Source organism: Lycium barbarum, chromosome 5, assembly GCF_019175385.1.
Source record: "Lycium barbarum isolate Lr01 chromosome 5, ASM1917538v2, whole genome shotgun sequence".
In the NCBI taxonomy this organism is placed as follows: Eukaryota; Viridiplantae; Streptophyta; class Magnoliopsida; order Solanales; family Solanaceae; genus Lycium; species Lycium barbarum.
The window spans coordinates 132,543,962-132,557,972 of NC_083341.1; the positions used below are offsets into that span (position 1 = coordinate 132,543,962).

A 14,011-nucleotide genomic window follows, 5' to 3' on the forward strand; every position below is an offset into this window, starting at 1 on the left:
AATATTGTTGAAATCTTCATTTCCAAATAAACATCATATTATTGCAAAATGTATTGAATTATTGATCTCAGCCAGACACGTATTCCTGAATTGCTTTGTATAAGTATCAACAATTGACTGCCATGTCGAACGTCATAGTGTGGCAGTATCCTCACATGCAAATCAGTACTTGCTTGAAGACCAAACTTCATGTAATAATACAAATAATGCTCTGCATTTACATAACCAACAAAACCTTGATAATAATTGTTAGGACAAACAAATCTATATTAATAATTTCTTTTGCAGTATGCAATACAATATACTCATCATTATCATTAGGTCAAAATGATGTTTATTTATATTTAGCGACATCACAACCATTGGGTACTCAATGGAATCGCTTTGACCTATATAAAGATTTGTTGAAGCTTTATTTTCATAAACCTCAAATGCTTCAAACCAATTTAAATCCCTACGGATTTTCTTTCATTGTCTATATAGCCATATTGACAATAATGAATTATACGCATTCAAAATTTTCATATATTGCCAGACTGATAAGAAACCCCATTTCATCCACCACAGGAGAATACATACGTCTCCATACAGTAATGTTAGGACTTTTGCGAAAATCTTTATGCCACAAGGCACAAGCCGTAATTTATTTTTACGGTTTTTATTTCTCATTTTACTTTTCACACAAGAATTCATTTGTACCCCATTGACATTAAACCTTGAGGTCATTGGACTATAGATCCAAAACATCACTTTTCCAAGTGAAACAAAATACATTTGAACTGCGTATTTTATTTGACCAATCATTATATCTGTCCATATTCTTTGACATATTTGAATTCAAGATCCTCATCATCATTATAATGTTGAGCGCTACATTATTTCAAAGATACCGTCGACGGTTATTTGATATCGGTTCCAATACGACATATCTTATCGAGATCTCTTTATTCTTCATCATTTTCAGGTACTTGAACCTAACCAAAGATTGTATGAAATATTATGTCGTGGTGCTATTTTAAAGCACTTGCCTCATTAGTATGACCATCTTGATCATTTGCTCCTCTCCTTCTTCAAGGAGTTTCATCTTTGAAACCGATCGGTCTATCCTCATAGACTCTGTCCTTCAAGGACTTTAATTCTAATTGAAATTGGAGCATTTGCAGCTGGAATATAATATTCACTTTCGGGTCAGTAAACGCGTCTGGCAGTTAACTTGAATTATCTTTTCAATGAGGATCATACCAGTGATAATTCATTACATATACCTTATTTTCCAGCTGCTTATCATCCCTCCCACTAATGTTAGGAATCTAACATTTATCTCCCAACCTTATTTGTGACCCATTTTTGTGCGTTGTGGTGAAGCAATTAAATCATATACCGCACATTCAAATTTCTAGTCAAGAATTACTTGGTTCCTGACCCTGAACCAACCTCGAGGAGAGAGTCAAAACTTGTTGGCTTGATGCTTACAAGTGTTGCTACATATTAAATAATTTATCTCAAACCAAATTTCTTTTTGGGAGATTTGTTCTCATAATCAATTGATTAGCTATAATTGGAGGCATACAATTTCTGCTAAATCAACTTAGATATAAACCAGCATTATCAACTAAATTTCATAGTTTGAAACTGTGCTCTTAATATAACAATTGAGCAAACAATCTTGCAAAAACCAAATTTGCAAGTTGATACCAAATGCACATGTGACCATAACATAGATGCATCTATTAAAAACCATATAATAGTAAACCGGTCCACATGGCAGGTGATTGGACCCATATAAATATCACCTTTTATATGTTCCAAAATCATGGGATACAATCCCAACCTTAGTTGGTAAATTAATCAATTTTTCATCATGAGAACAAGCAGCACAAGAGAATTCTGGAAGAACTCTTTATTTCTTCAAAATATAACCACATGAATTCTCAATTATTTTCGCATCACATTTTAACCAGGATGGTCAACTGGTCATGCCAACCTCCATAGCATGTGATTCCATCATGCTTATATTTATATGGTACAAATTCAGAGGAAAAACGGGCAACGTTTCACATACATTTTGTTTTCCCACTATAGTTGTAGTAATATGAAGATATTAAATCTTCCCATAATTTATAGTCTCAATATAATTCATGTCTAGCCAATGCCTTTGAAACTTAAAAAGTTTCTTTTGAGACTTACTACAACACTAATATTATTGGACAATTTCATTCCTCCAAGCAGTAACATATTAGCTTTTCCAAAGCTCCTAATTAATCATGTACCACCACACATTTCATAATCCCATCTGTAAGGTGAACAACTCCTTTTAGGTGAGTAATTGTTATTATGGTCATGGCCAAAATCTTTATAAGCAAGACTTATTTCTTACTTTTAGCCTTTGGTAATTAATGATAAGACATACCACAATATTTAATGTACTGAAAGTACATGGCCAATGACCTTTTACGCCAATATATATATATATATATATATATATTAATTTCTCTCAAACCTCCCTTAGAGATGAGTTGTGGTATTTAATCAACCATACATAAGCACATCCTTATCCATAATTGTTATCACATCTTGACACATTCACTTTCAAGAATGGTCGAGCATTCACAATGCTTATCACAAGTTACATCTCTTCAAGCAATGGACTAACTTCATAAATTTTATTATAAGCCCTTTGTCATGCCTTGACAACCATGTGCCTAATAACCTTTCATATCATATTAACGACAAAAATTACCTTCACCTCTAGAAGAACCATTTTGAGAACCCATAATGTTCTTCCTCTTATATTACCACAATAATGATTAACATTATTTTCTCATTTGTCACGCCCACGTTCATTCGTTTAACCACTTGTTCTAATTTAGAATTATTATGCACCGCTACCACACTCCCCTTACGGAATGGAGCATATCAAGTGGGACGGGCTTCAAGATTTTTCATCAAATACACATTATTTTGCCTTAGTCATCATGATTTCATCAATATAGTGCATTGGGACTTAAACCCAACGTCTTATCCATATAAAGACGTGTTAGGCCATAAATCGATGGGACTCGAACCCAACATTTTATCATCATGGTGCATCGAGACTTCTAACCCGATGTCTTATCCTCTTGGGGCGATGGGACTTGAATCCGCCATCTTACCCTCCAGCAATGGCATAATGGGCCAAAGTGCACTAGAATTCATACTTGATCCATATTCACTATCATATGATGAAATATAGAGTGAAATGTAATGTGCTTATGCCTTTTTAATGATAACTTAGTTTAGTAAAAATGTAAAATTCCTTTAACAGAGGAAATGAAGAAGCCACTGTAACAGTGATAAAAGAAGGTCTCAAAGATCAACAAAATTAGCTTCATTATGGATGGGATTCAACACCACTCCAATTATATAACAAAAAGAATGGTGAAATCAGGTGGTGATGGCACTATTGGTTAGCTACAGAACATATGGAATACTCTCAAACTAAGCATTCATGCCACTAATTGACATATAAAATTGATATAGCACAGTAAGTTTAATACATCCTTTATAGTAAGTTAGTTAATACCAAGGCATGTTAGTAATTTCCGAATGAAGTTGCTAACAACTTTAAAATCTCTAGTTAATTAATGATATCTGCCAAATAAACTGGTAAAAACCTTACTTCCCTAAGCATGCATATAATACCAAATTAATGATCAACGAAAACAAGATCACACCATATGATTCCTACAAATCAAACTTGCAAAGGGAAAGGATAAAAGCATATTCCTGCTAAATAGTGAAATAAGTTTGTGAAAGTGCAAACTAAAATTAGGTTAATCAGATGCCTTTTTCTTTTAACAAATATAGTCTCAAATAATTACACATAAAACCCCTAGAGTTCCAAATAGAGCAGAAACAATAATTTATACCTTGAATATGAGCATTAGAGAATTACCAATTCAAACTTTCTCCTAATTAATGATTTCATCGACTATTTTCACCTTTCAAGAAATAAATACATAATACTCAACGTAGACATGTGATACAAGCACTATAAATTAGAAAATCAACTTTTCAAAATTGAACAACAGTTAGCTTTAATATGCTTGGAATGTTAATTTGGAACATAAGGAGAATAGTGATTATTATCCTTATAATAAGCATGTCCTACTTGTATATAGCAATTATGTTGTTATAGGCGTAACCACTAAAATATTAGTCAATGGACTAAATATAAGTGTCACCACTGCATCAATTCTTGTACTATTGAAAAATAATATTTCGCATAAATAATTTTGAGTGATAACTAGCGAAAGGTTATATGAGATGAAATACCTTTCTCTAATTCTCTTCTTATAGCTAATATAGATAAGTCAATCTCAAATAACCAGAGAAAGAAAACTTTATAGTTAGGCCAAAATATCACAAAGAGGAAACAGTAATATACCTCAAATGAGAGCAAACAAAAATTGCTAACTTGTACATTCTTCCATAAATTAATTTTGTGGGCAGAAAATAGTCAGCTAGTAGCATATGTCTTTTGGTTCTTTTGCAAGCTTAGTTCAATGAGTGCAGTATTACTTGAATCACATTCAAGGAGTTAATAGAAAAAAATTAGACTCGTGCAATACCTTTTGTTTTCAAATCTTTGTGCCATGGATAAACTGGACGAATTACACGGTCTTTGAAGCAATTTTGTTTTCAAAATGCTAGTATAGTAACAAATTGTAATACGACACAAAAATAACATGGCAGAAAAACAGTGAATCAAAAAGTTACCCAAAACTTTCACTAACAAGTCGTTGCTTCTTGGTACTGTACCTTGTTATTTTTTTTTTCGTGGAGCATATTGGCAATAGTGCTCATGTTCTATAGAATCCAAAGTCAGTGTAATGGATGAGAAGATCTTATGTGGTTAAACGCAGAAGTTCCAAACTGAACTGTGCATGGTGGACATATTAATCCTTAATAGTAGAACAATCGTGCTGATAACGTGTTGTAAAATCATTCTAAAAGAGTTAGTACAATATATCAAAAAATGAAGCAAGAACAATAAAGAGATAAAGAGAGATACGAGATAAGAGCTTTCTTATTCATCCAAATATATTCAAGTGTGTACAATATGAAAACTTATGCCTCTATTATAGTGCTACATATAGGCATACAAATGGGTAACAATAAACTTGTCATTCAATATGTGAGATAATGGAAGAACCATTAAGATGGTGGAAGATAATGGAAGAACCATTAAAATGGTGGAAGATAATGGAAGAGGCATTATATTTGAGATCATGGAGGAAGTGGAATTTATTTCTAGAGTGGTGGACATCCACACTTATTTTTCATAACAAGACCTATATTGTTAGTGCGTTTTAATCTTTGATAGAAGGTTAGTTATCATCTTTATGTAGTTAATAATTAATGCTTATCATAGAAATTTATGTGTAGTCACCTTGTAAATGACATGATTGTATAAACGATTTTTACAACGTCGATGCATATAACTTCATTTTAAAAGGATTGTCTTCTTAAAAGAGCTATCTTTTTCTCACCTTTTCCTTTTGGATCTATGGAAAGTAAAGTAGGAGTCTTCTACATCATGTTCCACTTTTGTTAACATCAATCAATTCTTGGAGACAACTTTCTTAACTTTAAAGAAAGATTTGGACACAACTTTATTCTTATCACTTCTCTTCATGTATGGAGAAAAGAGAAGAGAAAAAGAAATGGACCCGTATGGAAACATAATATATTGACTTTATGACTTTTTTTGATGCCATATTTTTATGGAGATTGTCTGCCATGTGAAAAAATTTAAGAACCGCCCTCCAACATTATTAATTACTAATTATATAGTGTGCTTCACATTCTCTTGTCTGGTACATGTGATTCTACTGAATACAGAGTCAACATATAAACAGCAAATAATCTTGAAATTTGCAAATATTGCAGTTGTCTGAGGATGTTTCAAACTAGAAAATACACTTATCTCGGAGCGTAAAATGAAAACCGATAAACCACACCAAATCAATAATTTGGATCAAATTGGAAAAAAAAAATCCGACTAATGATTTGGTTTGCTTTGGTTATTTAAAAACCAAACTATTTGAAAAACCCAAACCAACCGGTCCTACACTTACCCTCTGAATCACCCACTTCTCCACCTTTTGGTCATAAATAAAATAAAAATGAAGGAAGGAAGTTGGAGGCTATTATTAGACTTTGTAATTGCTTTAACGGTATATAGGGGAACTTAAAAATACATAGTGTATCTTAATGATATTCGAGCTTCCAACTAACAGAGTCTTCCATAACCGAGCAGTGAATGGATAGCCAAACTCGTTGAAAATCGGCAATTATTATTAATAGCTTTTCCAACGTGATCTTCCTTATCAGGATGCAAAAAAATAGTAAAAGATATTCTTAGTGTCAATTTTGATACCCATAAGTGTGGGAAAGTCAAATTTAAGTAGGATGATTTAGATTTTGACTAGTTCCCCAACCTATTTTGATTCTACTCATCTTGATTAAAACAAACGTGAGTAGGTTGGGTCATAACTTATTTATTATTGATGTATCCATTTAATTCGTCAAAATTTCATTAAATCACCTATATTTGACAGTCTAAATTGATTATTTTAACACATAAAAGACTAATCAACACAAATTTAAGGTAGTCGGATTAGGTTATGACAAGTTTCTCAATCGATTTTGGTTTAAGTAAACTCTGGATGTGTTCAATTATATCTTTTTATTGACTCAACTCATTTAATTGTTAACTTGAATCTATCGACCCATTTGACACACTTAAATAATTTTTTGGGCCATATTTGACACTCCTACGTAGATGTATCTCAAATGATTCAAGTTCCACAAGCCATACTTGATTCAAATGGCATGATCATGATCATGACTGACTTTTTCACCTCTATTTGGCTATCAGTTTTGAACTGTATGAATTGAACAATTCTGTTTGAGCACCTAAATTTCTAGACTCCTTGAAAATTTCACTACATTCAAAATTTATTTTTATTTGTTCTTATCTTTCATTTGGCTGTTTAGTATACTAAGGTTAAATTTACCTATGTACTTCTAGAAACTGAGCAACTATTTACCGCTTGAATGTTGGTCTAATATTACCTTTGCTGCTAAGAAAAAAAATCTCATTTTCGTCCTTGAACCCTAATAGAGCTCCAACATAAGAGTAATTTTAATTATAATAAAAAATAATTTGGACACATGAAGTCAACCCACTTTATTCTTGAGTTCTGTTAATGGCGATATTTTTGCTAACGGTAAGAGTATAAATGGATCAAAAATGTACTAAAGGATTGCATATTTTCAGATAGTACGTGGATAAATTTAATAATAAGAAAGGAGAACGAGTCAGATATATCTCGTAAGCAGTTTCTCACATAATTCACTTCTGGGCATCTAATTCTCAGCTTAATTTTTAGTATACACAAAATGACTAATACATGATAGTACTAATAACTAGCTGAAAATTCTGCTAGTGAATTCGGAGAGGAGTTGTACACTACATAAAACTGTATAATATAATAAATGGATTTTTTTTTTGTCCTCTTTGTTACGAAGCTGCCACTGCTAATTGAATCTCCCCTTCCGTAATTGGCAAGAACCCTACACGTTTCTGCAATTCATTGGACAGAAAGAAAGAAAAATTAAAAAAAAAATAGAAGATTGTTATGCACAATTGAATATTGTAATACAAATCGAATGGACATAAGAAAATTATCAGTTTTGGTACGTTAGTGAGGTGCATAACCAAACATGACATCGTAGTTAGTTATAATGAATTAATCAATAGAGTAATAATGTGAAGAGCTAATTTTTAATTAAAAATATATGGGAATCTATTACGTGTGATATTGCGTAGATAGACAAATTAGAGGCACACACGTGTTTTAGTGCTAGTACATGTTTGGTTTAGTTTAGTGTATTAGACAATTCTATTTGTTACACTCCTCACACTGCTTACTTCTATATAACAATAGTTTCTCTCTTATTTTTAGGTTTCGCCATTTGATCTTTAATTTTTATTGATCTGATTAATTTAGATTGTGTCAAATAATCTTATTGGAGAGTAAAATGCTCATACCTTTATGTTTTTATTCTCAATCGAGACCTGAATATGGGCCCCAAACATCTCACCGCATTCTCTCGCTCTCTTTCGTTTCTTCTTATTTAAAGGTTAAGCCAAAAAACTTATTGATTTTTCTTGTACGACTTATTCTTGATATCATCTATAAACTCCTCCTAAATCTTATCAAAGAACAGAAAAAATGATGATAATGCTCTGAGGATAGTTGACAAGAATAAACTAAATTGATTTTTTATTTATTTTATAAAACTAATATTTGTAGCCGTTAGGTAACAAATTAGTTGATAAGGCACTTCATACTTCAACTTCAATCTCTTTCATTTATTTTCTTTCAATTTGGTCTAGAAATCTAATATTTTCTAGCATTGCATGCACGTACGGTGTTTACATTATCTTATCATATATGGAAATAAAATTTTCCTTTTCCGTAACCAGTTTTTTTTTTCTTTTTCTATATAGGTAAAGGATTAGGACTTTATATTTTATTCTCTGTATGGACACAAAAAACTAATATAAAGAAGAAAACATTGAAATCATCAAAGTTTGACTTTGGCACAAGCTTCAGTTGAGTTAAATTGTTAAAAGAATTTAAATAATATTGTTAGACATTTAAGAGTGAAGCAGTCATTCTTGAAATAAAACTCCATAAAAGGAAAGCTTTTCATACTTCATGTAATTTGACAAAATTGAATTGACCATGCTGTTTCCAAATTCTGAGAGCGAATGAGAACACTAAAGAAAATTAGAAGTCAAATTTGATTTGAGAAACTAGAAAAGTCGTCATATACCTATTGTTTTCACATATATTTCTAAAAGTCGTAAAATATTTTACTCCTACAAATTTTGAAGTCTTAATTATGTTTTCACTAAAAATATATGATGATACAATAAAAGAATAATTATACCAAAGAACTTATCCGAACGAGGTGCATGTACCAAATCATGCTAATATGTAATCATGTTTATGTGATAAATTTGTGTGTGTACATATAACATATGTTAACTATAATTAAATGATAATTAAAATTTATGCAGAAGACAAAAAGTTCACTTATTTGTTTGATATATGAGCACCGATAATGTAAATGCTTGTTATATCTGATAAATTTATTTTATATTTTCAAATTTACAAATCTCATAAAAAGGATCGCCTGTAAATATCTATTGGATACGTAACTTGACAAAGTAAAAATTCTTTACTTGTTGATGTATAAACTCTTTTCAAACGACGATTTGATCAGATCAAGATCAGAGCTAATCTATAGGATCATGTAATATTATGCTCTATGATTCTACCCATGAGGTAATCTTTTAGTTAAAAACCCATGAGGTAATCTTTTAGTTAAGAAATGTTACTTATATTTACTCAAACTAGTTTTTACTATATACTAATGCGTTTTATTTTATAAGTTTAGAATCATGATAAGAACATGAACAAAAATAAAAAAATAAAGAAAAGCAACATAACATGAAAAGTGGATCGATGTCCATAATGAAGAGAACATTACCTCTCGAGATCTGGTACCCTTTTTAATAATTCCTCCATTATTATTATTCTTCCAATTATTTTCTCCTCCAATCAACGGCCCACTTTTACTTGGATACATGTCTCCTCCACCATTGTTGTTCATGCAAAGTCTCATAATTTTCTCACCAACATCACTCCCATCTTTGCTTTGCATCATCAATTTCTCCACCTCTGCTTTCGGTAGCCTCAACTTCAGCCTCATGGGCTGGGCCTGAGGCCCACCACCGTTGAGTGGGCCTGAAGCGAAACTATTATTATGACAAGACGAGCACTCTTCAGTCATAATACTGGCAGGCTTCATGATTGACAAGTCAGACACCGATCTCCGTGCTAGCATTAACGTCTCTAGCCTATCCTTCGCGCTCATTTGGATGCCTGAACGGACTCTCCTCGTGTTTTTATTATTCTCTTCGGGGAATTTGGGTAATTCTAAAAGAAAATAAAGCCTTTTAGGCTTTAACTCTTGTTGTGGTTCCAATGGCTTTGCTTTAATCCCAAAATGCTTCACTTCTTCGGATTCTAATAATACTAAAGATGGATAATTTTTTAGTACCTCGTTGGCATAAATTGGTGTCTTGTATTTCATTGTTTGTCCATCAATTTTCATCACCTTTGCTGTTTTTCTTCCTCCGAGAGTGTTCCCCATATTAGCTTTTTTTCTTTTATTGTTCTGGTTCTTTGAGACTTGTGATAAGAAAATAAGATACAGTATTTATAGAAAATAAGGGTAGTTTTGGGGTTTTATTTTTTTATTGTTGATATGCTATTTCTTGGAAATCTTCTTGAAAATATTGGCACGAGTTGAGCACAAAGGGCAAGATGGGTGTAGAATAAGGATGTTTGAAGGGATTTTACGGAGCCGTAGTTGTTTATTTGTTTGCTAGAGCAGGGTCAAAGAAAGAGTACTAAAGGATTTAAAAAGTGGCGACTCTTTTGAGAATTTTGAAAATATTAATAAAAAACGTTTTTTACTTTTTGTTTTAGGTTTAAGTTATATACACTATCTGTGTAATAAGTCGGTCATATTTTCCTGTTGTAATAAGCAATCTGTTTTAATATGTGTAACTGAACAACAAAATTAACAAAAAAGCCGAGCCATACATTTTAAAGAATTTAACCTGATAATACAAAAAATTTGACGGTGTATATAATTTAAAATTGTTTAATTTTTATTCTTTTCTTCCTTGTCTTGTGTGTTGTGGTTTTTCCATTCTAGTAATAGTATATAACTAGAAAGATTTTGTCACTTTCCCTTTGGTTATCTAATGGCTGGCGTTGCACTCTTTGCTCATTTGCTTGCCAACGACACAACCATGTTCCCACACTTATCGGGTTTTGCAGCTCTTGACTTTCTACATTTTGTTGGCCTTAATAAATAAATGAATTTGAATTTAACTAAAAATCGCCGATTGTGAACGAGTTTTTCTACTAGGTAATTTATTTTATTTTTAAATTGGTAAAGGTGCAAATATAATTCTCAATTTTGCGATTTAGAACAGATATACCCCTCGTTAAAAAAGTTGTACACAGGGGCGTATCTAGCATAATAAATGGGGGTTCAATTGAACCCCTAACTTTCGATGTGGAGTATAAATTTATGCGTAAAAAATTATGAAAATTCAAATAATAGTAGATATGAACCCATAAAAGATATAATGGAAAGATATAATGGGTTCAATACTAAAAGTCTTAAGGTTGAACCCCTAGAATTTAAATCCCGGATCCGCTTCTGAGTGTATATATCCTTGCCGTTACAGAATGGTGCAAATATACGCCTGTCCTTATACAAATAGTACAAATGTACCCTCTTTGCTAACGGTTTAAAAAAAAAAAATCATTTAGCTTATTTTTTAATTAAATATGACATTTAGATTTTGAAAAAAAGTCTGCTCATTTTTTTTTTGAGTAAACATATTTTTCTAACCCCACATGGTATTTTTTTTTCTTGGTGGGTCGGGTCTAGTTCGTTTTAAAAAATATCTCCGTGGCTTTAAAAAAAATAACGAACCAGACCCGACCCACCAGAATTTTTTTTTATCACGTGGCTTTAGAAAAATATGTCTACTATTTTATTTATTAAGGAAAAAAAAAAGAAAAATATGTCTACTAAAAAAAATGGGTCAACTTTTTTTTAAAGCCACGTGGTATTTTTTTAAATTAAAAAATAAACTAAATGATTTTAAAAAAAAAAATCAGCAAAAATGGTATATTTGCACCATTTTATAACGGTAGGGGTATTTTCACACCACTTTTATAACGGGGGGTGTATTTGCTCTAAATCACAAAGTTGAGGGGTATATTTTACTACTCCTATAAATTACCAGTAAATAACTATGGATGACCTGATAGACAATAATGCAAAGTACTGTTTTAAGTTTTGACATTGAAATTAATATGTTGGTGCTTGTCAGATGTCGCGGTGGCGTTGGTGGTGAAAGGGACGAAGTGCTAGTGGTGGAAGAAAAGTAGACAAGACCGGGTAAAATGAAATGGAGTGGTGAGGTGGCAGGCCATGTAGTGTTTCACCTTATCAAAATGTCTCGCAGCTGTGGCGTCCACCTTGGACAAGTCTAACCGAGGAGAAATATATTTGAAGCATTTGCCTAATGTCAAGAATATTCTGTGTGTTTGAATTTCTACACTATCATGTTACCGTTACCTGTTACAATAAATAGCTTGTCTTAATTTTAAAATCACAAATCCCACATTTTTATGTGCATTATCTATAAATATTTCTTGAGAGTATAACAAGAATTGTTACCCGAAAATATATAACTTTAAACTCTTTTTTTTTTACGGACAAAAGAAGAGGGGAAGAAAGCAAGCCCGTGAATTGTGGGGAAATATGACTAGTAGTGTGACTCAATTTATTGGTAGGTCTATGATTTATCAAACTAATTTAATCCCATTGGTTAATTAATTATAATTATATAGGATTAAGGTAATAATTAACACGTACGCAAATCATGGTGTGGATCCGTGAATTGCTGACAAGATCCCATTTTTGTCATCTCATGTGCTTTTTTGACTCTATTTTCGTTCATGTTGAAATTATCAAAACTTCACCAAACATGGACTTATTCTAATTTCCATCAACTTTTCCCATGCTTCTGCAAATTTGTTACGGAAACAAATAAAATATTGATTCTTGGAATAGACGTATATAGAATTATGAATGGATGTACAAATCGTTATTTCTATAATCATAGTAATTTCGTTGTGGACTGGTAATTTATGTTTACGTTATATGACTTTACTACCTAGCTAATTAAGGTCTAAGTTGAGCTTCTAATTATGAAATTGTATATATTTCTAGATAGCGTAGAAGCTATGTTGAATACTAAATCAAATATCACTGTTCCAACAGCAAAATATCGGCAGCTAATGATAGTTTTGCAAATTCTCTTTTTTAGTAAGAGCAATTTTTGTCATTATAGGTATATCATTATTATATGTTTCATGTTTGAATGATTCTTTTAACAGACAATTTTTAGAGTGGAAAGTGATCGTGAACACCAAGTCTTGTGCGATGCTGTTATAACTTTGTGGTAGTACTATTGATGGTGGCTAGAGGTAATAACATGTACTGTGGTACTAATTGAGGATAAAAGTAGTTAATAATCGTCGTTAGTGATGGTATTGAGGCTATTGTAGTGTATGTGGTTGATGGTAGTGCTATTGCGAGTGAGGCTAGTGGTGTAGATATATGGTTATTGGTGGTGGTAAAAGATCGTATTCGTGTGAATCTATAACTCAACGTCTTATGATGGATCGAATGTGTAAAAAATAAATTTAAGAATGTATATACATGTTCGGAGCAAATAAATAATGCTAAAAGAAAGAAAAAACATACTTAATAAACAGAATTTGAATAATTCAAATTAAAACTTCTACTAAGTGAAAACAAAAGTGCGAAGTGTAATTCTAGAATAGCCTTCATAAAAGTACTCGACAAATGAAAATTTGTTTTGACTAATAAGATGACTTGTGGTAGACAAATCCAAATTTGGCAGTTGAAAGCAGAAATCAACAAGTTTGACTAATTAAATCCAAAAGTCAGCCTTGTTTGAAGAATTAATTGGCGAGTGATTGTATTCTACTCCCTCCGTTTCGGAATAAATAGTGTTTTTAGGTTGAGCCCATCCATTAAAAAAATCACTTAAAAGTAAAAAATATTTTTACTAATTTACCCTCAATTAAATGCCTTAAAAAAGAAGTACGGAGTAATTATTTAATTTAATGATTTCTTGGTTACGTAAAACTCCACTTATTTAAATATGAGTAAATTAGAAGAAAATAATTAATGTCCCCTTGATTTTGTGACACGCCACTTATTTTGAAACAAAATAAAAAGATAAAAACACCACTAATTTTAAAATGGG

At 31.7% G+C, this 14,011-nt stretch overlaps 1 protein-coding gene across 1 annotated transcript; it reads right to left on the bottom strand.

Moving 5' to 3' along the window:
- Window positions 1-7,287: 7,287 nt before the first annotated feature.
- LOC132641617 (uncharacterized protein At1g66480-like) lies at window positions 7,288-10,509 on the bottom strand. The gene is made up of 2 exons (XM_060358659.1): window positions 9,610-10,509; window positions 7,288-7,630 (listed from the first exon to the last, which is right to left on the bottom strand). The coding sequence occupies exons 1-2, from the start codon at window positions 10,273-10,275 to the stop codon at window positions 7,568-7,570; spliced, it is 729 nt and encodes a 242-aa protein (XP_060214642.1). The 5' UTR covers window positions 10,276-10,509; the 3' UTR covers window positions 7,288-7,567.
- Between the last annotated feature and the right edge of the window lie 3,502 nt (window positions 10,510-14,011).

What these genes read in the sequence shown, in the direction of transcription:
- LOC132641617 (XM_060358659.1), bottom strand. Translation starts at nt 10,275, where the DNA reads ATGGGGAACACTCTCGGAGGAAGAAAAACAGCAAAGGTGATGAAAATT. An exon ending in AGGGTACCAGATCTCGAGAG is followed by an intron (nt 7,631 to 9,609) that starts GTAATGTTCTCT and finishes AATGAATTGCAG; the next exon opens with AAACGTGTAGGGTTCTTGCC.